This window comes from Argopecten irradians, unplaced genomic scaffold (assembly GCF_041381155.1).
Source record: "Argopecten irradians isolate NY unplaced genomic scaffold, Ai_NY scaffold_0270, whole genome shotgun sequence".
In the NCBI taxonomy this organism is placed as follows: domain Eukaryota; kingdom Metazoa; phylum Mollusca; class Bivalvia; order Pectinida; family Pectinidae; genus Argopecten; species Argopecten irradians.
Window position 1 is genome coordinate 28,045 of NW_027187737.1, and position 22,739 is coordinate 50,783.

The 22,739-nt window shown below is 33.5% G+C and overlaps 2 protein-coding genes across 4 annotated transcripts in view; one reads left to right on the forward strand and one right to left on the reverse strand.

The window, feature by feature from the left end:
- LOC138312276 (AT-rich interactive domain-containing protein 5B-like) overlaps positions 1 to 11,651 on the forward strand; it is a 32,648-nt gene extending 20,997 nt beyond the window's left edge. The window contains exons 4-12 of one of the 3 annotated variants that reach the window (XM_069253241.1): positions 268 to 501; positions 810 to 919; positions 1,664 to 1,817; positions 2,048 to 2,100; positions 2,396 to 2,493; positions 2,830 to 3,010; positions 3,715 to 3,798; positions 4,670 to 5,875; positions 6,489 to 11,651. In XM_069253241.1, the coding sequence (XP_069109342.1) occupies positions 268 to 501; positions 810 to 919; positions 1,664 to 1,817; positions 2,048 to 2,100; positions 2,396 to 2,493; positions 2,830 to 3,010; positions 3,715 to 3,798; positions 4,670 to 5,875; positions 6,489 to 6,842 (2,474 nt within the window). In that variant the 3' untranslated portion in view covers positions 6,843 to 11,651. Of the gene's footprint in view, positions 1 to 267; positions 502 to 809; positions 926 to 1,663; positions 1,818 to 2,047; positions 2,101 to 2,395; positions 2,494 to 2,829; positions 3,011 to 3,714; positions 3,799 to 4,669; positions 5,876 to 6,488 lie in introns of all 3 variants that reach the window. The other 2 variants (XM_069253240.1, XM_069253242.1) reach the window with 2 other exon arrangements.
- A 2,800-nt stretch (positions 11,652 to 14,451) lies between these two features.
- LOC138312275 (histone RNA hairpin-binding protein-like) lies at positions 14,452 to 22,336 on the reverse strand (the record flags this gene model as incomplete). The annotated part of the gene is made up of 4 exons (XM_069253239.1): positions 14,452 to 16,421; positions 18,543 to 18,677; positions 19,410 to 19,538; positions 22,269 to 22,336. Coding segments are annotated over 4 exons (564 nt in total), but the record flags the coding sequence as incomplete, so codon positions are not given.
- Between the last annotated feature and the right edge of the window lie 403 nt (positions 22,337 to 22,739).

Genomic DNA, 22,739 nt, shown 5'->3' on the forward strand with positions numbered 1-22,739 from the left:
CTTTTACCTATCTGTTTTGTCTTTTCCCATTACAGAATTATCTGCACTTACCAAAAGGGGTCATGTACCAAATGGGGTATTGATTGTAACATTATGTGTTTGTGAACATAAAATCATATTTTCAGAGAAAATGACACGAGAGAAAAAAATGACAACACATTTGATCCACAAGGCAGATAATTCTGTTAGACGAAATAAAGAGTAGATGAGACGTTGAATATGATAACATCGGACAAAATGATAAATATTTCTGGTTTATGTTTTCAGGAGAACAAAAGACATCGTCAACCTGTGTGAAGGTATTCAGCTTTCCCCAGTACTGTCGGTACCGAGCCATCATGAAGAGACTCGAGAACATGGCTGACAAGTGTCTTAAGCAGCAGATCATCTGTGCTCTAGGGGGCATCACTTCCAATAATCATAACAACCGTATCATGTTCTGTCGTGACACATTTGATGATCCTGATCTCGACGACCTTGAAGTACGAATGGACCATTTAGGTTGGTAACATACCCAATAAGAGCTTCTTTTGGGAAAAAAAAGAACTTTGTTTTTGTCTATGTAGGAATTACGTTGATAAAAATTACTGAATCTGTATTCAAATTGAGCAAATCTCCCCAATATAAATACTTGTAATACCAATGTCAAAAAGAAACAATAGAAAACTCCTACAATATCTACAGATTAACCTATGTCAGTCCTGATTGGTTTAATATGACTGATGTTTAAGAAAATAGAGATAAACTGTTTTTATGTCTTCATAATATGAAAAAATTACAATATTGATAGTGATGTAATTTTTTCACAGCTCCAAATCTAAAAGGACGACCTCGAAAGAAAAGGTCATCAAAGAGTGATGGGAATGGAGAATCGGACAGCAACGAAACATCTTCAGACATATCGACGCCTTCCTCCAGGGTAAAAGTGAGGAGCTTAGTAATATAGATTTGTTGTTTCTAACCCCAGTATTAGGAACATTCCTTAATGTAAGGAAAGCTTTACAAAAGTTAAGGAATCTTTATTGAGATATAATCAGTTGTTGTCACATTAAATATTAATCTGTATTGTGTTATGGGTCTATAGTATAGAACAGGTCTGCAGACATCTAATAGCTCGCATTATAATGAATTATCTGTTGTCCTGTTCTTCATCATAGGATCATCACACAGAACAGAATGAAAGTTTAATGTGTGTATAGTGTATTTACAATTCAAAGCATGTTGATTGTCATAGTAGTATGTAAATACGTAGTGTACAGTATAACTTAAATAAACTTAATGTCATCAGGATCAGGCTTTTTGACCAGACTAAACAATTGTCTCCATATTTTACAGGTATTAATTGCTTTAAATAATTGCCATGAAATTAAGCTATGATAGACGGAGATTTGGATTGGACAAAAGCTAATTTTAACAAGCTACAGTGTATTTGATAATAAATGTAAGATGCCACTGATGATGTGTCTTGCCATTTGCCTTAACAGTGTTATTTTGTAAGATAGCACTATAAAGTTAATATGAGTTTCTGCTATCACAATGAGACAACCAGGAAACATTACAGTTCACACAAAAACTATATCCATACAACAGATACACAGGAGGGCATGCATTATTAGACATACATGTACTGGAAATTACTTAACCACTTCCCTATGTCGTTTAGGCCAGCAAGAGAGAATCGGCACTACGCAACGGCTTCAGGTTTGACAAGGACAGGATCAGCAAGGATGAACAGGCCTTCCTAATAGACTTGCACAAGTTTATGAAGAAACGCCAGACCCCTATAGACAGAATTCCTTCTCTAGGGTTTAAACAAAGTAAGTACAGTTATATTGCAAAATTTGTATCTTGAAAAGTGGTCTCTAATCTATTCCTAAAAGGTAAATGTATATCTTTGTTTTGGTTCAGGAGTATTGCACTGATGTATTGACATGTTTAAGTAGAGTTGATTGGAAAAAAATGTTTTTAAAATTAGTGATACCATATATAAATTAGCTTAATATAAATTTTGACAAATTATATTATTAAAATGACATTGGTATTTCAGTTGACCTCTGGTACTTCTATACTTATGCAAAGAAACTTGGTGGCTATGAACAGGTAGGTATATATTAAAAACAATGGAATCAGGGTTAATCAAAATAAATTCTGCCTGGCCTCAGGGCTTCAAACAAAACAATCATTAAAATCTTGAGTCAGAGGTTGGATAGATCTTGGGCAAAGAATTAATCTTGTAGACAAAATAGATTGTCAAATTTTCAAGAGAGCCCACCCCTTTATCAAGACACACAGAAAACAAAAACGTTCACATGGAGAGATAGATATACAATGTACTGGAATAGTCCATAGAGTGTAAAATGGTTTCATTCATATGTAATATACTTTTCTTGATCAGATCACAAGGAAACGATTATGGAAGCACCTATACGATGTATTGGGAGGAAATCCAGGAAGTACCAGTGCTGCCACCTGTACACGTAGACATTATGAAAAGTGATTATATTTCTGTTTTATTTAAATTACATATTTACAGAGTGGACAGGTCTTGGTATTTTATTTTTACAGATTATATAATTTGTACTTTTCAAAAATTTAAAGAAAACAGGATGAATGATAACAATTTCAACTAGTTTAGCACTGTATTTTAAAGCAGCGATTAACATAAGTTGTGTCTAAGGGTCGAAAACCGGATCTCCTAATATTCATAATGTAGTAGTTTTACATGTATTACCAGCCAAGTCATAGGTGTAACAGATAGAGTTCAGGTTTGTTTCTGTCATTGTATAAGTATGTTTATGTATATTCAGTTGTTTATTTATCTATTCCCAGATTACTACTGCCCTATGAACGGTACGTTGAGGAAGAGTCTACAAGAACAACAGTGTCAAATAAACAAAAACGGAAGTCAGAACTTCTTGCCAAAGCTCGGGCTGAAGCCAAAGAGAGGCTCCAGGATGCACAAGACTCTGATTATGATTATGAAGAGGAGCAAAATCATGCTATGAAAAGAGTAAGTTACGTTCCTGTCTTAAGACCAAAAATCAACATATGAAATCAGGATATTTTTGGCTTCAGGATCATGAAACAATCTTAGACTTAGAGTTTAGAATTAGCCAATCAAATATGATGTAACTTTTTGTAACATCGTATGTAATTGGACAAGTCTAAACTTAAGACTGTTTCATGATCTTGAGATGTGGTTTTTAAACAAATGGACTCTTTGATAAAGTTGGATTGTATTAATCACCGATAAAGTGCTTCCTGGGAAATCCTTTTTCAATAAATGGTTAAGGCATAGGGTGTTACCCTGTTATGTCCCTTACTGTTCCAACTCCATATGAAGTCACTCAGTATTTGGGTGGAATTTAATCCCTTTTACATGTAAAAAAAAATTGAAAAAAAATAATATATAAGGAATTTTTAAAATATGTTAGCAAATGTTTTACTTTGATTAAGGTAGATGATGGGTTATAAAATGAGTTAAGGGTAAAATTCTTGTCAATTTTTGGTGAAATGTCTGTTCATATTAGTTTACATGTAACATGTTGGTTGATCATCTAATTTAGATACAGAAATGACTTTGAATCTTTAAATTCATGGTTTTTCCCATATACATGTATTAGATAAAGGGTTGGCTTCAATTGAGATTAGGGTTTAAATCAGACCTACATCCAGATCTGTAGAGGATTTTATCAGTAGGTGAATCTTTTACAGAAGAGGCAACCTCTTAGCCTCTCTGCTGAAAAGGTCCAGCTCTGGGAGACGCTACGTAAACACAAGGCAGTAGAACGAGATAAGGTAGTCTCACAGCCAATCATCTGCTTCTGTTTTCTGCCTCATTTTTGCTGTGGATTTATTTAAGAAAAAAAGTTAACATTTTCTGAAGGCGATAAAACATACTTTTTGCTTTGTTTGTTGTGTAAACTATTTTTTTCTAAGAATTGCTTTCAAAGCATGATGTTAGCTTTCAAAATATTTTTCAAATCTAGTTTTTTGTAAGTCGTTCTACCACAAATCTTATGTTATGACCTGCTTCATCAATGTATCAGTTGTTAGGATCCTTATTTTCATAAATAGGTTTTTATAGTGTGGATCTTATGAACTTTCATTTCTTTACAGCTAGTACAGATGTAAGCTTTAGAAGCTTACAAGAGTGTTTGAATGTTTTTAGTTTGATTAGCTTACTTTTTAGATGAAACTGATGTATTTATTTCAGCCATATAGTTTAAGATATATTTTATTATATTTATTTTATCAGATAATTTTGGAATTAATTCCTTTTATTAATTGTAAAAAATTTGATTTATTTTGACAATTAATTCCTTTTATTAATTGTAAAAAATTTGATTTATTTTGACAATTAATCATGTAATATTTTTTATTTGAAAATATGTGTCATAATCAGCCTATGGAGTCTCTAGAAATATGAAAAGAAGCTGTTGCCTTGTCAATGGTCAATATCAGCAATATCCATTTCAAAAATGTGGAAAATGACAAAATTGGACACATATTGTTATTTCATATGACAGAAAAGTTTAGTATATTATCAGCCAATGTCTTCTGATGACATTAGGTTATTAAAGTTCTTATGTTTTTTCTATACACTGACAGTTTAAATCACAATTTAGAATATCACATACCTTAAACAATTATCTTTGTTGTTTTCCAGATGAGAAAAGTTTCTCGCAATACAAAAACTGTGAAATCCTTACTGAACAATGCAGAAAAAGAGAAATCGTACCTGGAAATGATGGCGGAAAATGGTGAGAACAACTTGACTGAAAAGATAAAAACAGAAAAATTAGTGCAGGAGAATGGCAAGACGGATGTGAAATCCGAAAAAGTGAATGGTAGCAGTGGTGGCTCGGAGGGCTTATCCCAGGACAATAAGAGCATTGTTAGTCAATCTAAACTTTTCAGGGCAGATCCATTGCAAGCCAATAATCTGGAGGCCAGCCTCTTACAGTTTGATAGAACAAGACTGTCACAAATGCCTGGCCATGCTGCGTTACCGGGCGGAGGGATGTTCTACTCTCCGTTTATACCTATGGGTGGTCTCCATCCTCTTAGTTTACCCGTTATGCATCAGTTACCAGCTTCCATGCAGCAGTTAATGCAGACACCACTTCAGCCAGCCAAAGCTACTGTGGATAAGTCAGCTCATCATCACAGCTCGCAAAAATCACAATCTGAACAAAGGCCATCTGTCATTCAGCATGCACACCAATCAAAGACAGCTCCAGGACACTCATCAAGTTCAAAACAAGACAGCAGCCCTGCTGCTCAAAAGCCACATCCCCAAAGTTCTCATGCTTCCCCAACATATGCCCCTGGAGTCTCGGCCCCAAAAGCTCACTCAGGCGGATCCTCATCATTACTGAAACGTTCGTACACTTCATCATCCATGCCTACAGAGGCTCACATTCCAAATCCACAACGAACTCACCCCAACAATCGATCACTGCTATTTGACTTTGAGGCAGCAAAGCGACCAAAAATGGAAACGCCACCTGCCCACAGTGGTAACAGCAATAAACAAATGTCTACTGAAGTGGAACAACCGTGTGACCTCAGCATGAAACGTAAGAGTGTTAACGATAGAAATGGTGAGTCTTTAATGGACAAGGGCAGGAACTCTCCTGCCGCATCGCCATTTTCAGTGAAATCCTTGGCTCAGTCATCTATATCATCGTCGCGTTACCCCAGTCCCAATATGTCTAGCCGCAGTCACCTGTTGTTGGATCGAGTCCATAGTCCAGATGTTAAGGCCAATGTGTTCTCTAAATCGTCCGTGTCCAGTCCCAGTATACCACCAGCTCACGGCAATAAATCTACAGACCGGCCGCTAGTACCTCCACCAGCCCATAGCAATAAGGTAGGCTTATATACTATTATATGTGGAATTATGGGTGATGTACATTTTTTCTGCTTATTACACAAAAATATCGATTGGAAGTTTACCTTAGATCTATTTAGCCTGTGATTTCATGTTTTCTTTGCTCTCTACGACAATTTCACTCTGTAATTTATGTGCTTCTACTGTATCTTTGCCGATAACATTTTCACGGCAATCAATTTCTGCTATTTTCAATTGTCTGTGAATTACAAGAAATGTTATCACACCTAAAAATAAGTTTGTTAACTTGGTTAACAGTGGTATCAACATTTAAGACATCAGATGTAGCTATTTTTTGTGTCTTATTAGCCTTTACAAGTCCTTGTAGCATCTAAATGTTTTTTTAATCAACATTTAATTTATATTTTTTGGACATGAACTTTGACTGATAACCTAACCAGGTTTACAGAATCCTATGAATAGTTACATTTTTAAGTGTGTTATAAGTCTCTACAAGTCCATACAGCCTCTAAACATTCTTTTCTATAAACATATTGGACTCTTAGAGACTTATAACCTACCAGGTGTAGGAAACCTTATGAATAATTTGTTTAATAATAGAATCAAATGAATTATGATTTCTTTTCCTCAGACAAATGACTTAAGTCAATCATCCAAGAAGTCTACAACGTTGCCACATTCTGTACCATCGTCAACTCCAGCATCCATGCATTCACCGACAGATCCCTCAGGGCTGCTTCATCCAGCCTTCCATAATCACATGGTTCGACCCCAGTTCCAACAGCAACCCTACTTCCCGTCACCGATGCAGCTACATCAATTTTTCGAAGCACAAATCCGAGCCAACGCAGCGCAGGCTGCAGCTTACGAGGAGATGCTGAGTCAGGACCAACGAGGAGCATACTCAGCGATGGGCATGCCAATGTTCATGCCACAAGTCCCATTACCTACAAAAGACAAGTCCCATTATACACATGCAAAGTAGTGTTAATTTGCATGTTACATGTTTTACTGTGCCGTTATGTATCAGGTCTTGTCGTCATACCACTGGTCAAATACTTGAAAACTTTATCTAGTATTTAGGAAGATCTTTTACTGTTTCTTGGTAATGGAGTCCAATGTAGAGCTGAAATAAATTGCTAAGTGTACATTTTGGTAACTATTGCCAGTGTCTCCATTACTTAAGTGAACGTAATGGTGTGCAAGTGTGGCTTGACCATTTGTTGGCTCCTTTGTTCGGGCTTATATATTTGTAACTGATTAAAAAGGCAGCTATATACTTGCACAGTTTCCATGAAAAATCATGTCAAATCTTGCAATATAACTCTTTGATCATTGTTTTCGAGTTTCTTTTTAATATATAATATAAATCATGTATTAAGAACATTTAGTTAACAATATAAAAGGTGATTCTCTCAGGAGATTAAGAAAACATTAATTCATTAATATCTACATTTTGCAATATTCTGTTTTCTTGTATTTGGAAATACATCAATGTAGGCAAGATAGATATAGTAGTTTATTTAAGGCAGATCATGATGTTAAAAAACATTGTGAGATTATTTGAGTAACATTCTCTCGCTGTGTCCAATAAGTGTCATGTCCAAAGAGACACTTGGATTCACAAGATGGTTAACAAGTTTTGTATCCAAAGAAACTACAGAACATACATGATTACAAAACAATACAATAGTGTGTGAAATGTATTCAGTTATAAATGTTATTGTTAAAACTGCTATGAAACATGCTGCAAAATTTGATAAAGAGAGGATAAAAAACACTTTTATTTAGAGTCATTACGCAACAAAGATATAGAATTTCTCCCAAAATTTGTTTTACTTAATTTAACTTTGTTGTAAGAAAATATTTCAAAAATAATGTACTTCAATAGTATCTATAAAATTTATGTCGTGTGACAGAAAACAATTTTGTTATGCTAATATGTAATTAACATTCATATTGATATACATAGTAGATGAGTTGATTATGATTTACATTGTAATACGTTTGTGTTAATTAAGTAACTTTTTAATAACTGCATCACGCATTTACTTTTTTTGTGTAAGAGATAGATTTCATGGTATGAGCACTAAAATACATTAAAACTCCAGAATGTCAGAACTGTATAGCAATACTTAATTTTAATTTCATATTCAGGGTCAAAGGGTCAGACTCTTTATGAAAAGTTAGTTTAATATAATGACAGTAGAGGACTTTGATGAAGTTAATTATAATTGACCTGGTAGAAGCAAATATTATCTGACACAAAGCTTGATGATAGATTCCACCAGGTCTGTATAACCCCATATTGACTGAATCAAAGGTTCTTGATATTTGTTTTACTTAGTAGTAAAGGTTTGTCTGTATTAAAGTGATTGTATAATACTGTATTGGACCCAATAAGCGCCCAGGGCGCTTAAAAAATTGATAAAAATGAAAAGGTGCTATTGAGTCGAAATTATTGCAAATCTATACCGTTTTATGTAATTTTGGTCCTTATTTATGCATGGGCAATTGAAATTGAGGCCTCAAAAAGGGGGAGGGGCGCTTATTGGGTCGAATACGATATGTATCTTTATAGCAGGAAATTAACATATGAAGCAATTATTATTTCCTAAAGGCAACATGTAGATCAGTGTTTCTAAAAAAAATATCAGTTTTATGTCATAGATTATTGACTTCTTTATGATTTTTGAAAAATCTGGCAAATGGGATATTTGTATTTCAATTAAGTCTTTTTTGAAGCTTCATAAAACAATTACATTAAATCACACAACATTGTGAATCTCAATTGCATTGTAGAAAGTTTTGCTTGTCAAGGTCATTCACCAATGTCAAGGTAATTCTGGCATATTTTCTATATTGAATGTTTTTTCATAATCGACTTGTTACCTGTTGTTATGTTTATATGTTACATAGTTGAATTGTTACTGCATTTATGATGTTTATCTTTAAAGTTTGCACGAGTAGAGAAATCCTAGTATGTTATTTAGAGTGGTCGGCAAGGTAGAGTATATACAAAGGTACATCTCCCAAACTTTCGTAGAATTCCTATAGTATTAGTATTGATATATGTATCCTGTAACTGTAGGCACAATTCATAACAGATAGCATCTAGTTTCTATCAATCTGATTATAAAGTTAGACTTGTAATTCTGTTCCACAATGCTCTATCATAAACTGCAATGCATATCATAAAGTATGGTATTGGAACAGAATTACAAGTCTAATTTCTGAATTGACGATAAGTCAGCTGTCAATCAAACTGCCGGGGTACCACATGTGACTTTTTATGTTGCAGTGTGTATGCTACGATATTGAATACTGGTAGATACATGCAAGCAACATGAGGCATGGCTACATACCGGTTGGCAAATGGTCGATTAGAGATGTAGTTTATATTGTCTGATTGGTATCCTTCCGAGTCCGGACTAGGTAAATCAACAATTGTACTGTTCCCAAACCAGGAAAAAAATTTCCCCAACCTGCTACGGCAATTTCACTTTGAACATTCTACCAGCAAAACTAAGAAAATAACAGATCTCTTATCAATTCCTGATGTATTGGTGAATCCATGCAATAAACTTGATTGGGGTAATTTTGATAAGTGCCTCTTTAAATGATGAGTTACCTCCCTTGTTTAGGGATGTTTGTTTATTTTCTACTGATGTGTAAACCCAGGATATGTTTGTAGTGATATAGATACACCAGTGCCTTTGTGAAGTTTTCACAGTAGTTTCTATGTTTCACTTCTCCTAAAATGTTTTCTCGGAATATTTTATTTCTTGAAAAAATTATCTGGAGTCATATACAATTTAGCAATGTACAAATAAGTGGCTGAAAATCCATGACAGAATGGCAAGATTTTTTGAATGAAATTAGTTACAAGTACACTTATTTTTATTTATTTTCGAAAATGTATTATTTGATAGTAAGAATTAAACCAAGGAAGAAGATTTTGGCAACCATGTGTTCAAAAAAAAAAGGTAACAAAAAATTAAAATTAGGCGTTACAAGTTGGTTCGACATGTACCAATATCGTAGTGTACTTAATGTGACTTCTTCTCATTTATTTCTTGTGCTAATTATTACTTTTATCATGCATCATTGCATAAAATATTGTGCAAGAAATGGTGTAATGTACACACTGAAATTTATGCAGCTTTTCCCCTAACTTAACAATGTATGGATAGCGACTACATGTACGTGAATCGTGTAAAAGATATACTGTACCCTAGAGATAGAGGAGATCAGGTGTAGCTAGATAACTATCAAGTGTTTATTTCATTCTTAAGTATAGCTTTTTAAAATAATAATAGATATAGAATAAAGGATTCTAGAGTTTAAACACTTCAATTTACCTGTAAAACAGAGCAATACAGTGTTGGTATATGTTGTTGCTTAGCTAGAACTCTTTTTGTCAAAACATTTTTTTTTAATCTTTTGAACAACCTTTCAATATCAATTTTTGTTCACTAGAATTAGATTGACTTAAAATATATATTTCTACCTCAAGTTGATGTATAATACACCAACCCTTGTGATGTTACCTGTAAAAGACATACTGGGTATAGCAGATATTTCATGTATATATAGATAGCTTAGTGTAGTGACTGGGGATGATGTTTATTTGACTGAGAGACCCAGTGTTTTACAGTATCTATAGGGCTTACATAGGACATGTCAAATAGTACATATAGGTTTTTGTTTTTCAGGAGGCAGTTCATTGTTGTTGGATTGTGAATTATTTTCCAAATATTACTTCTAATTCTTTCTTTGAATAATTAAAAACCAGGTATTTACATGCGTTTAAAGCAGACATTTAAAGTACTAGGTAAATCTAAAAAGAGTCTTTTTTTTTTAGCAATATCAAAGAATTTTTCACAAAAATTACATTTGTCTATGGGAATGACAGTGATCGGGCATATAAATGTGATCTTGGCTTACTTTAGAATCTCGACAAAGAACAATGCTATAAATGGTCCATCTTTACTCATACCAGTATTTGTTTGAACATTTTTATATTTTTTCTGTAATTAAGGATCATGTCTGGGTTAAATAAAACTGAACAAACTCTGAAAGCTCTAATTTAAATCTCTCTAATTGTTGTAATATGTATCTATCATGAACAGGTTACTGTTTTCAGTTTTAGCAATATGTTGTGTATATATCAAAACAGATTTTTTATTGTATTTACTGTTTGTTTGATATATAAAATAATGTGTTGAATTATTATCATTTGTCGGCAATATTCACCCGTAAAGAGATGGCATAAGACGAAAGACATGATCACATCAATTTCATATTTTAAAATAATTTCATATGGCAAAAATGATTTTTTTCATGATTTGTATAAAATTCATTATCATTCAGGAAATTCATATCACAATTGATTTCATTATGAATTAGTACTGTGCAATATATTGATTCAACAGTGAGTTTGAGGCCATTTTTTTCTCTCTGTTATACAGAGTTATCTTTCTTGTTTTATTACAAGAATGGATTTTTTGACTCAATAATGTATAATGATGATAATGGGTTTTAACGAATTCTTAAACATTGAGTTCTATATACACAGCAAAATACATGCAATATTCACATCAGAAATATTATTGTAATACACAGTAGTTTTTTTTCTTTTGTCTTTATGCATATGTATACCATTTAATGTAGAAACTAATATAAAGTTATGTTGCAATTAGTCATAAATTGTTTATGCAAAGGAATTTATAATGTTTCATAAGAGGTATATAATTTCTGTGATTCAACATTAAACTTGTTGGAAAGAACTTAACCATGTTTTTTTTATCTTTAAGTCCAAAGTAAATAATTGGTGTATTCTGGCGTAATTGTATAGCATTTTCCTTCTTAATTTAAAGTATTCAAAACCTATAATCTAAGCACTGTATTCGCGGTAATTAGCACCCCTCCCTCTATAAGCGTCCCTTCCCTTGTAGAGAAGAGTTGAAGTTGTATAAACGCTCCCATCCCATGAATTTAACAATGTTTTACAATACACCACGCCACTTACATCAGCATTGTGTTTAATATGACATGAAGTTGGGAGTCTTTTACATATGAATCATGATATAAATAATGCATCTCAAAAGATAAAAGACATAGGCATGTTTACTGTAACAGTTTTATGCCATAATTTACATTATGGTTCATTAATAAGCGCCCCCCTTTGATACAATTATTTAAGCACCCTGGGTGCTAATTGCGGCGAATACAGTAATCCAGAAACCAGGCTATACTGGCCAAATATATTGGTTCTGATGACATCCGGTTAAGACAACTTACACCGTACATATATGATTTGATGTTTATTAACAGTCAGGGTCATTTGGGCCGCGGTGGCCGAGTGGTTAAGATGTCCCGACATATTACCACAAGCCCTCCACCTCTGGGATGCGGGTTCGAATCCCATGTGGGGCAGTTGCCAGGTACTGACCGCTGACTGGTGGTTTTTCTCCGGGTACTCCGGCTTTCCTCCACCAACAAACCTGGCACGTCCTTACATGACCCTGGTTGTTAATAGGACGTAAAACTAAACAAACCAAACATTTAAGTACATGCCAGGTTTAGTAAGTGGAAGAAAACCACAATAACTAGAGACAAGAATTACGCTTAATTATAAGTATCGCTCGTACGGCATTGTGGATTTATTACATAACTTTAATGGAACATTTAAAATCATTTAAAAGCAAAACAAAAAGAAGGAAAAGTGAAATGCAGCATAATTGTGTCTTACAGCATCTGAATCCCACACCCTGAAATGAATCCTGCAACAACTGGGTGTGTTGACTTTTATAGTGATGTCCTTCAGCTATGTTTATAGTTTGGTTAGAATTGGATTTATAGTTTTATTTTTAAATAAGAGCTTAGTGTAGTTTAGCATCACTAAGTTTCACAGCCTCTGAAATCCACACAGATAAAAATCCTGCAACAATTAGGTGCGTTGATGTGATAATGATGTCCTTTAGCTATGTTTTACAGCTACACTCATTCAATACATGTCAGTGGTAGAGCGGTAGGGGTTTATCTACATGCGTCGTTCTCAGTTGAGGTAGCACGACTGTAAAGTTTGGTGAGGATTGGATTTATAGTTTTTGAGAAACAGAGCTAAATGCAAAACTTATAAATGGTTTAGCATCCCCAAGTTTCACAACCTCTGCATCCCACGGCCTGAACTGAATCCTGCAATAATTAGGTATGTTGAGGTGATAATGATGTCCTTCAGCTATGTTTAAAGTTAGGATTGAACTTTTTGAGAAACAGCTAAACACAAAACTTTAAAAGTGAAATGTTCGTGAACTTTCGTCGCAGGCGATACAAAAAACCAGACATGTGGTCAGTACCTGGCTTTAACACATATGAAAACAAACTAACAATTTTCCACATTCCATCGGGGGCATCCTGAAAATTTTTAATGAACTACTCCAGCATTTTAATCAGAAAATTTCCAAGTGTTTTTAATGAGTTAAGCCAATAGTAGAAAAAGACAAGTCCTCCTAAACTATTGAACAATTTTAATGACAGCAGTGTTTGGGACCTTGTGAAGATGTGCATGCAGGTTTTCATTTGTCAAAAGTTTGGTTGCCATGGTAACCAGATCACTATACACAGGTTTTTGTGAAAAAATTTGTCCAGACAACTCCTCCTAAACTACTGGATTAATTCCAATTCAAACTTGGCAGTAATGTTTGTGACCATGTGTAGATGGCATGCAAGTTTTCGTTTGTCAAAACTTTGGTTGCTATGGTAACCAGGTCAAAAATTGATTTTCATCGACAACTGGCGATCCACCTCGACCTTGAATGTAAAGGTGATTATTTGAACAAACTTTGTATCCTTTCATCGATAGCATATTACAGACTCAGTATAGTCATCATGGTTATTCAGAAATTGAAAATGCATAAAAGGCAACTATAACAGGTCAACAGACTGTCTCAGGTGACCTAATAATCATCACTACAAACACATGAATTGCAAGATATTAAGTTTTATTCAATATTTTACCTATATTTTAACTTTTATAAAACAATATTTAGCTCACCCAGCATTCAATATATTTCACTACTCTTCAGTCATTTTCAAACTGATTATTTTCTCCCTAATTGAATTCTTTTAAAAGAATGTCTTGTTTGTCTTAATCATGACAACACATCAGTCAATACTGCATTCCACACAATGAACACCAGAAGTAGGTGCTGTCCATTTGCTACTTTTAATTATTTTAATGACACAGGGAACTCATAGAAGTACCTGGACCCTATTTCTCAAAACAAACCAAGTCAAATGTTTTGAGAAATAGGTTTATATACTTTTAGTTTCAAGGAATCGGGGCTGGCAGCACTGCTATGCCAATAATTGGTCTTAAAACCTAGTTACTGTAGACCAATTTCTTCTGTGGCTACTGAATTTCGCTATTTCCATTTCAAAACAAGTAAGTGAAGATAACCTAACATTTGTGGATTTATCAAACAAATTCCTTTCAATAAATAGGGTGTAAAGCAGAGGTTAACTTTCGTGAATTTTCTCCGATAGCAAATGTTGTGATAGTAAATACCGGTAGCATTTTATTTACACAAAAACGAAATTGGTTTACACCAATGATTCATTGAAGAATTTCCCACAATAAAGGGAAACTCCCTTCTTTAATAGATGTCTTCTCATATATCTCTAGTTCAATGAAAGGGAGATTACTTTCATACAAGTTAAAACTAGTAGTTCTTTGGTCCCCTTTTCTGTTATTACAAATTCTGCATTTGTATATTACAGAGTTATCTGCCTTTGTATGTAGGTACTGACTATTGTCATATTTTTTCCGAGAAAACGTAATTTTTGCTCACAAAGTAATGACATCATAACTGATACCTACCTGTAAGAAAGATAACTCTGTAATATGGAAAGACAGAATAGTAGAAATATTGACAAAATACTTTGAAATTCTGGAAAGAACCCCTATAATATGGAATTGATTACAATCATACTGTATTATTTATATTTAATGATCGGTTTTAATTTTATATAATTCACAACATCATGCATGCCTAAGTTTTACACACCATTTCTGCATTTAAAAGGCACAATAGCTCATATTTACATTCAAAATACATAAAAGCATTCTTTTTTTGCACACCATTCTAATTTATTACACTCATTTTCTCTGGAATATTAATTCCTATTTTAAAAGAGCACTATTTCACCCTCACTAGTTATTAGATCAAAATCCACATGTACTTGTATACAAAAATACAACATCCACTTTCAGTTTATGTAATTCACTTTTAATAACAGGATTTGTATACGATATTGATTAAAAAATATTTACAAAACTAAAATGATGTTCCAATAAATACTAGGTCAATACCTAATGCTGTCAGAGCACAGGTTTTAAGTCCATTAATGACACAGGTTTAGGACATTATTGGACAACTATTGGCAAATCTTTTGCTATATCAATGGCATAAAATATACTAATCTACCTACTGCTAGTTCATAAATAGATTAGAGAGAAAACAGGTGTATTTGTTGAATTAAAAAAGAAAACTTACAAAATGTAAATGGTTATTACTATTAGTCCAAATTTCATATAATAATTTGATGGCTTGATAACATTTTAATTAGTATGGTTCATTGCGTATACCTAATCAACATTGTTCATTTATAATAGGCTAAAGGTGTAGAAACAGAAACAAATGCAAGATTCCCTGTGGGAAACCATGTAAAATGTTTGCTATTCGTGAGGAACAGCTAATGTCACCCTCACCACATACTGCATCTTTTATAATTGTCCAGGAAGTGATGAAAAGTGTAGTATAATATAAACAGTTAGCTATTACTGTATGGGACTCTCATAAAATCAACAAATCCATATTACTTAAATACATATTTAAAATCAAAAGCCATTTCAATTAAGATATGCACCTTCTGTCACATTCCAGTATTTCCACAAAGTCAAATACATATTTAGCAGTACTATTAAGGTTACAAATGAATAAATTAAAAAAAAAATCTTCAAGACTGATGTGCAGTTATGAAGTTTCTATATTACAAGTGAAAGTGATGAAATGATGCAATGAGTAAGGAATCTTACATGCTATGATGTTCAAATAAAAAATATCCAAATGAATAGCTACCTTATGAACAAATTAATTATTCCACAAAAACTTTTACTTCAGTCTATGATACACATAGTTTAAAATGCTGATATTTTATGTATACATTGGTATCCTTAGAAATAAATCAATTTGGATTAAAAAATTAGTCTCAAATTTAAAACTTGTTCCAATGAAGAATTCTGTTACCCTTGGCTTAGGGCATTTCTCAATCAAAGGAAATTGTTTCTGGTTTCAGACACATTTCTATATCAAAGTTGTCCATTACACTCTCATCCTGAGCTACCTGTTCTGCCCAGGATACTTTGTCGTCAGCACAATTTGTATTGTCTTCATACTCAACAGAGTCACACTCTTCCAATATAACAGATGGGGTGGAACTACGATCTCCGATCTCTGAAGCACTCTCGGACGACGTATCGGCAAAAAGACCCTCAATACTGAAACAAGAATAATCTGCAGTATTTATGTTTTTTGTCTCTAGCTGAAGACGCAGTAATACATCAAACAACCACAACATTTATTTCTGTCCACTAAAAATGAATTCAAACAGAAAATTCAAATGATGTTTACCTGTTCAATCTTTGATAAAGATATTATACAGAAGAAATTTCAGGGCTTTTTTTCAGCATGATTTGGGGCCAATTTTCGGCCCCATTCCCTATGGCAAAACATCTAAATTTTTCCCAATTCAAGCATAAAATTCCCAAAATCAAAATTTCCTGAAAACTATCCAAAAATATTGCATGAACTTAGTTGGTAAAGGCTTTAAATATTTGTGAATTGGCTTCAGAAAAGTACATAAACTACACTGGAAATAAAACGTCTTATTTGTTATGCTTTATTTCATATTTATAATTTTCCCAAATCATGCTTTTGGTGCACCATTTTCCCAAATTCAAAGCCACAGACCCCATTCCCAAAGCAGTGAGGAAAAGCCCTGAATTTTAAATTGTTCTTTGACAATACCCTTTACATGGAGTTTTCAGAAGATATGTTTGTCCTAATTTTAATTCCAAGAATGATCAATGTCACCAAGAGTATAATGGTGTCTAGTTAACCTTAACAACTCTAAATACTGTATTCTTTGTCAAGGTTAAAAAGAGTCTGTCTCTAACTAACATTTATTCCATCTATAATACCTAGTAACTGCACCAAGGCAGGGTACCAAGATCAATCTATTTCATCCAGTTTGACTGCCTTTCTATTAATATCATAATCAAACATATTAGAAGTTTGTTTTTGTTTTATGTCATATTAACAGTTTGTGTCAATTAAAGATGTGCCAGTTTATATTAATTAAGATGGAGGTAGGTCAGAGTACTTCACGTAAAATAGTGCTAGAACGGGTAACCGGATAACCGGTTCACAGTTCGGTTTCAGCTTGTATACGGTTAGCATTTTAGCTATCCGATAAGCGTCATATGCATTTTCGTACATCAAAAATACTCCTAAAAGTAATGAAATTCCTGTACTAACGATCGTCTTCACCTATAGTATGAAGTACACATGATTTCAGAAGCGTATTTTTGTAATGAAATTAAAAGTGTTACGACAACAGTGTTGTTATCGGAAACTTGGTTGTCACTAAAATGCTTATAGGTGTCATTTGGCTTCTATGCAAATGTTTCAGTGAGGGTGGGGTGCGCAAGTGCCGTGTGCAAAAGAAACCATGTGCAGGAAGTAGGCCTACTTTGACATTTTAAGTGTTTACACTGATTTTCATTCAACGTCATGGTTTTATTATAAACAAACAAAATAAATCTAATTCAAAGTAATTATTCTTAGTGTTAAATGAGCGTTTCCTGAAAGATATGAACAATTGTTATGGAATACGGACTAATTCATGGCATCGATGTACGACCGAAACGTTACGTAAACAGTAACAAAATTGTACGGTTATCCGGCTACGGTTCCGTTAATCCAATCCCAGTATTTTTCCTGGGCATTTTGGGAAATTGCCACCTGGTGAAAATTGGGAAATTTTTTGCGATAAAAGTATGAAATGAAAAACTTCAACAGCGTTTATAGAAATTTTGGAAAAGGTAGAAATAAACAATTATCCTTCTCTAAGAATCAAGTGTAAGAATGTATACTAAAATACGACGTTCAGACTTGGGATTTCTGGAATTTTTTTGTTTCGTCACACAAAATAGGCGTCAACTCACTGATTTGGGAAATTTAGACATAGATTTGGGAAAAAATAACAAGAAATACATTTGGGAATGGGGCCTTATTTCGGCCCCAAATAAAAAGGCAGGAAAAACACTGAATCCGGTTAACCGGTTGGCATTTTTACTAACCGTTCCAGCACAAACGTAAAATACTCAAACTGACATCTTACCCAAACAACTCCTATTTCACTAGTGTTAATTCCCAAGTTTTTAGCGTTAAAGGTTTAAACCATCGGCATTTTTTAGACATGACCTACCTTTGTCCAGGTGTGGAACAGTTGTTTCAAACTGACATCTTACCCAAACAACTCCTATTTAACTAGTGTTAATTCCCAAGTTTTTAGCGTTTAAGGTTTAAACCATCAGCATTTTTTAGACATGACTTACCTTTGTCCAGGTGTGGAAGAGTTGTTCCAACGATGTAGTCCTATCCTCCATAATCTAACCTGCTGGTCCCATGACCGACGACTGCATTTCTGGCTCTTATCAGGTGTTCGTGGATATCCTTTAGGTCTCTCTTGTCTATTCAAACAAGTCAGGTGTCAATTGACAAACAAAAGTTAAAGAAAATGCCATGTATACACCAAAAACATCAAATTGTGGTTTTCATCATAGAATTAATTCTTGATAACTACAAAATGTTAATTTATTAAGGTGTCAACAAATTGAGTTATTTCCCCTTGTGGATAGGTACTGATTGTTGTGTCATATTTATGAGTGTAACGTCTTTGCTTTTTAGAGAAAAAGCTGGAAGTTTTTCTCACAAAACAATGAGATCACAATCAATACTTTCCCGCAAGGGAGGTTACTCTATACTAAGAAGAGAAGGAATAATTTATTTGTGAACAGAGATTCACTGGGATACAGCACATTACAGATGCTCCGCTGCTGACAGAGCATAAATCATACTCATCATTAATTGAACAATTGTTGTTGTTTAATCATGTATATATGTCTAATTAACACAAAAAAAAATATATAAACCATTTATTTGCTTTTGGCACATGCACAATCAATAATTCTTTCCATATAGGACATACTGCCACAGAATTTTTTCAATGCAATTAATAATTTTTAATATCTTTGTCTTGAAGTAAAATAAGAAGCTCAAACTTTTCAATAGTGGTAATGGTGTAAAGTAATTAACTTTTGTAACTGAGGAAAAATACTAAATTGTTTGTTCCTGTTTTTGATAGCGAAAAAATGTCATTTGTCAGCGATGGAGCATCTTTAAGTAAACTTTTTTTATCTTACCTCTTAATCTGAGCTATGTAGTTGTCATAGGCGATGGTATTCTTTCCATAATCGAGTGTCTTCTGCCGTCTGTTCAGTGTTGCCTCATCCTTTTCCAATTCAACACGTGACTCTGGTTTACTGGTCTCTCTATAAGAGAATAACAATTTTTGATTAAAAATTAAAAACTTGATCAGTCAAAACATATCATCCTTCCCAGAAACAATAATTTCAAGTACAAATTAAGACTCTTCTTGTCAAACTAATTTTTTGAGGCCAAAAACACTGAATTTTCAGAAAATCACTGTATTTTCCAAGAACATAAAACCTTACATCCAGATCAAAATCACTCAATATTGGTTCAGTATTCTCAAAATTGCTTTGGCTAGATGTTATGATATTGAGGCATTTATCATGCTACAGTTTTAGTTTTGTTTAAAATTATCAAGTTATCTCCTAATATTCTTTGATATATAAACGTTCATTATCCACTTAAAGATGCTCCACCACCGACAAAGTATAAATCATATTCATCATTTGAACAATAATTGGTGTTTGATCATGTATATATATGTCTAATTAACACAAAAAATAATATAAAATAATTTATTTCGCCTTTGGTGCATGCGCAATCAATACTTCCTTCCATATAGGATATAGTGACACGGAATTTTTTCGGGATGCAATTAATTATTTTTCATATTTTTAACTTGAAGTAAAATTAGAAGCTCAAACTTTTCAATGGTGGTAAGGGTGTAAAGTAAGTAACTTTTGTAACTGAAGAAAAATACTAAATCGTCTGCTCCTGTTTTTGATAGTGAAAAAATACTATTTGTCAGCGGTGGAGCATCTTTATGAGATATAACAAAATACAAAGTTTTCAAAGAAAATCAGCATGCAAAAAAACGAAAAACTTCAATACAGTCAAACCTGTCTAAAACGACTACTGAAGGGGAGACAGAAAAACGGTCACTATAGACAGGTTGCCTTTATAGACAGGTTGGGGCTTTCTGCCAACCAGCGAGCCAGTAAATAAAACAGATTTTTTGCGTGTAATATTTTGTACAACACTTTCTCGCTGGCAAGTCGTATGTAATGTTGCCGTGTAACCAGTTTTGACGGATTAATCTCGGGACATGAAAGATAGATTAAGAGGCGTTTTCTCACAATATATAGCTTCAAAACTATTAAAATCACAATGAAGGTACACATATTAACTTTCAGTAGCATTTCTACCAAGTAATGGGACCGTATTTTATTGATAAACACATCAAGAATACCCGGGTTACATCGGGCGATAATCCAACTGACTCTATAATCGTGAAGAAATCGAACGTAAATTTATAGGCCTAATTTGAAAAAGTAGTATTGGGTGGTATTGGGTAGTATTGGGTATTTAGCCGCGCCCTAGTAGCGTCCCTTTGACATACTTCCAGTAATTAACTACACACACACACTGTACTCGGTACTCGAAAAGTCGATCTCAGCGACCGGTCGTTAGACAAATTTGAAGGGGCTAAAATGACCGGTCGCTAGCCGCATTAGACAGGTGGTCGTTATGCAGAGTACCACTATATAGTAAAAATGCACGGGGAGTCTAAAAACCGGTCGTTATAGACAGGCGGTCGTTAGAGCAGGTTTGACTGTACTAATAATTCAATTTTGAACTAAAAGAATGCAAGTTATTAAATCTTAACCATCCTATGCCTTCTAAAGGAACAAAATCTCTTGAGGTTCATTGCGGTACCCACATTCACCTCATGGACTGGCCGTCTGATTTTTGATTTTTGATTGAAATGCTCTTACTTGAATGATATTTTAGAATAAATTTTGTATCCTCTTTCTATAATGAAAAAAGTAGGTTGGGTTGTTAAAACGATACAGCGATATACAGCATGTTTGTGTATCGATATTTGATACGCTGCTGAAAACCGTTACGTAGCGGTATATCAATATATTGATCCAGCCCTACCATTTACTGACAAGTAAATCTTGTGTATCCGCAAAATCATCCATATTGTTTGGTTTATATTGAATGATCAAATTATGGTCAGAACTAGCAGCCATTATAGGCAAATAATACCAAAGAAAACTTAAATATTTAAAGATGCTCCATCTCCAACATAGCATAAATGATACCCATCATTTGAACAATAATTGGTGCTTAATCGTGTATATATATATGTCTAATTAACACAAAGAAGTAATTTAAAAATAATTCATTTTGCTTCAGTCAGTACTGCATTCCATATAGGCCTTAGTGCCACAGAATTTTTCAGGGATGCAATTAATTATTTTTGACATTTTTATCTTGAATTAAAATAAGGACCTCAAACATTTTAATGGTGGTAATGGTGTAATGTGAGTAACTTTTGTAATTGAAGAAAATTACTAAATCATCTGCTCCAGTTTTAATAGAGAAAAATAACCATTTGTCAGCGGTGGAGCACCTTTAATACAAATTTAGTAAGCACCTGAATTACGATTTCAAGGATCATAAAAATTTTCGTGGATAATTTCCAAAAGTGAAATGTGGGGACCGCAATGCACCCTGGGAGAGACTGCCTAAGGAATTGTCAACTTTGTCACAAAGGTCACAAGAAATTTGCTGATGCTTTTTGTTTGTGATATTACATAGAAACTGTGTATCTGAAAAAATTCAAACTAGGCAAAGTACTTTAACAATATTGTAAACAAATTTAAATCAAATTAGTAACCTGAACCACTTGTTGTACAAAGTTTTTCTGAAATCAAGGGGACACAACTCTGTTGATTACATATTTCTGAAACCAGTTATTACTGATTTATCCAATGTGTATTAGACTCATTTCATATCGACTATAATGAAGTAGTATTTGAAGTACAAAGTTAACAACAAACCTGTATGCTTTCTTGCTGTTTTTCTTGTTATCTGTCAGTTCCAACTTCCTACGAAATCTACAAAACCATTATTTCCTCTTAAAAATCTCTACACCATGGAAAGTCAATATTTATAATACAAATAATGTTGTTTCCTTTTCTGCTTTTAGATATATTTAGCATCGTTTGTAAATGGTGCACTAAGTTTTCAATCCTTTAACTCCAAACACCTGCCTAAAATATTATGATACCTACTTTTTCAGGATCAGAAACCAATTTTTATTTTCACAACAAAAAATCGAAATCAAACTTACAGTTCAGAGAAGAAGACCATTCAACTGAAAACAATAATTAACCTTATAAATTTAGAACTCACACAATTAAAAGCCATAGAAATCTGTACCTCCGACTTGGGTACCTTTTTCCGACTGGAACCTGATCTTCAAAATGCTAAAAAACTGCAAATTAATTGTTGTACAAATAATAGAAGGC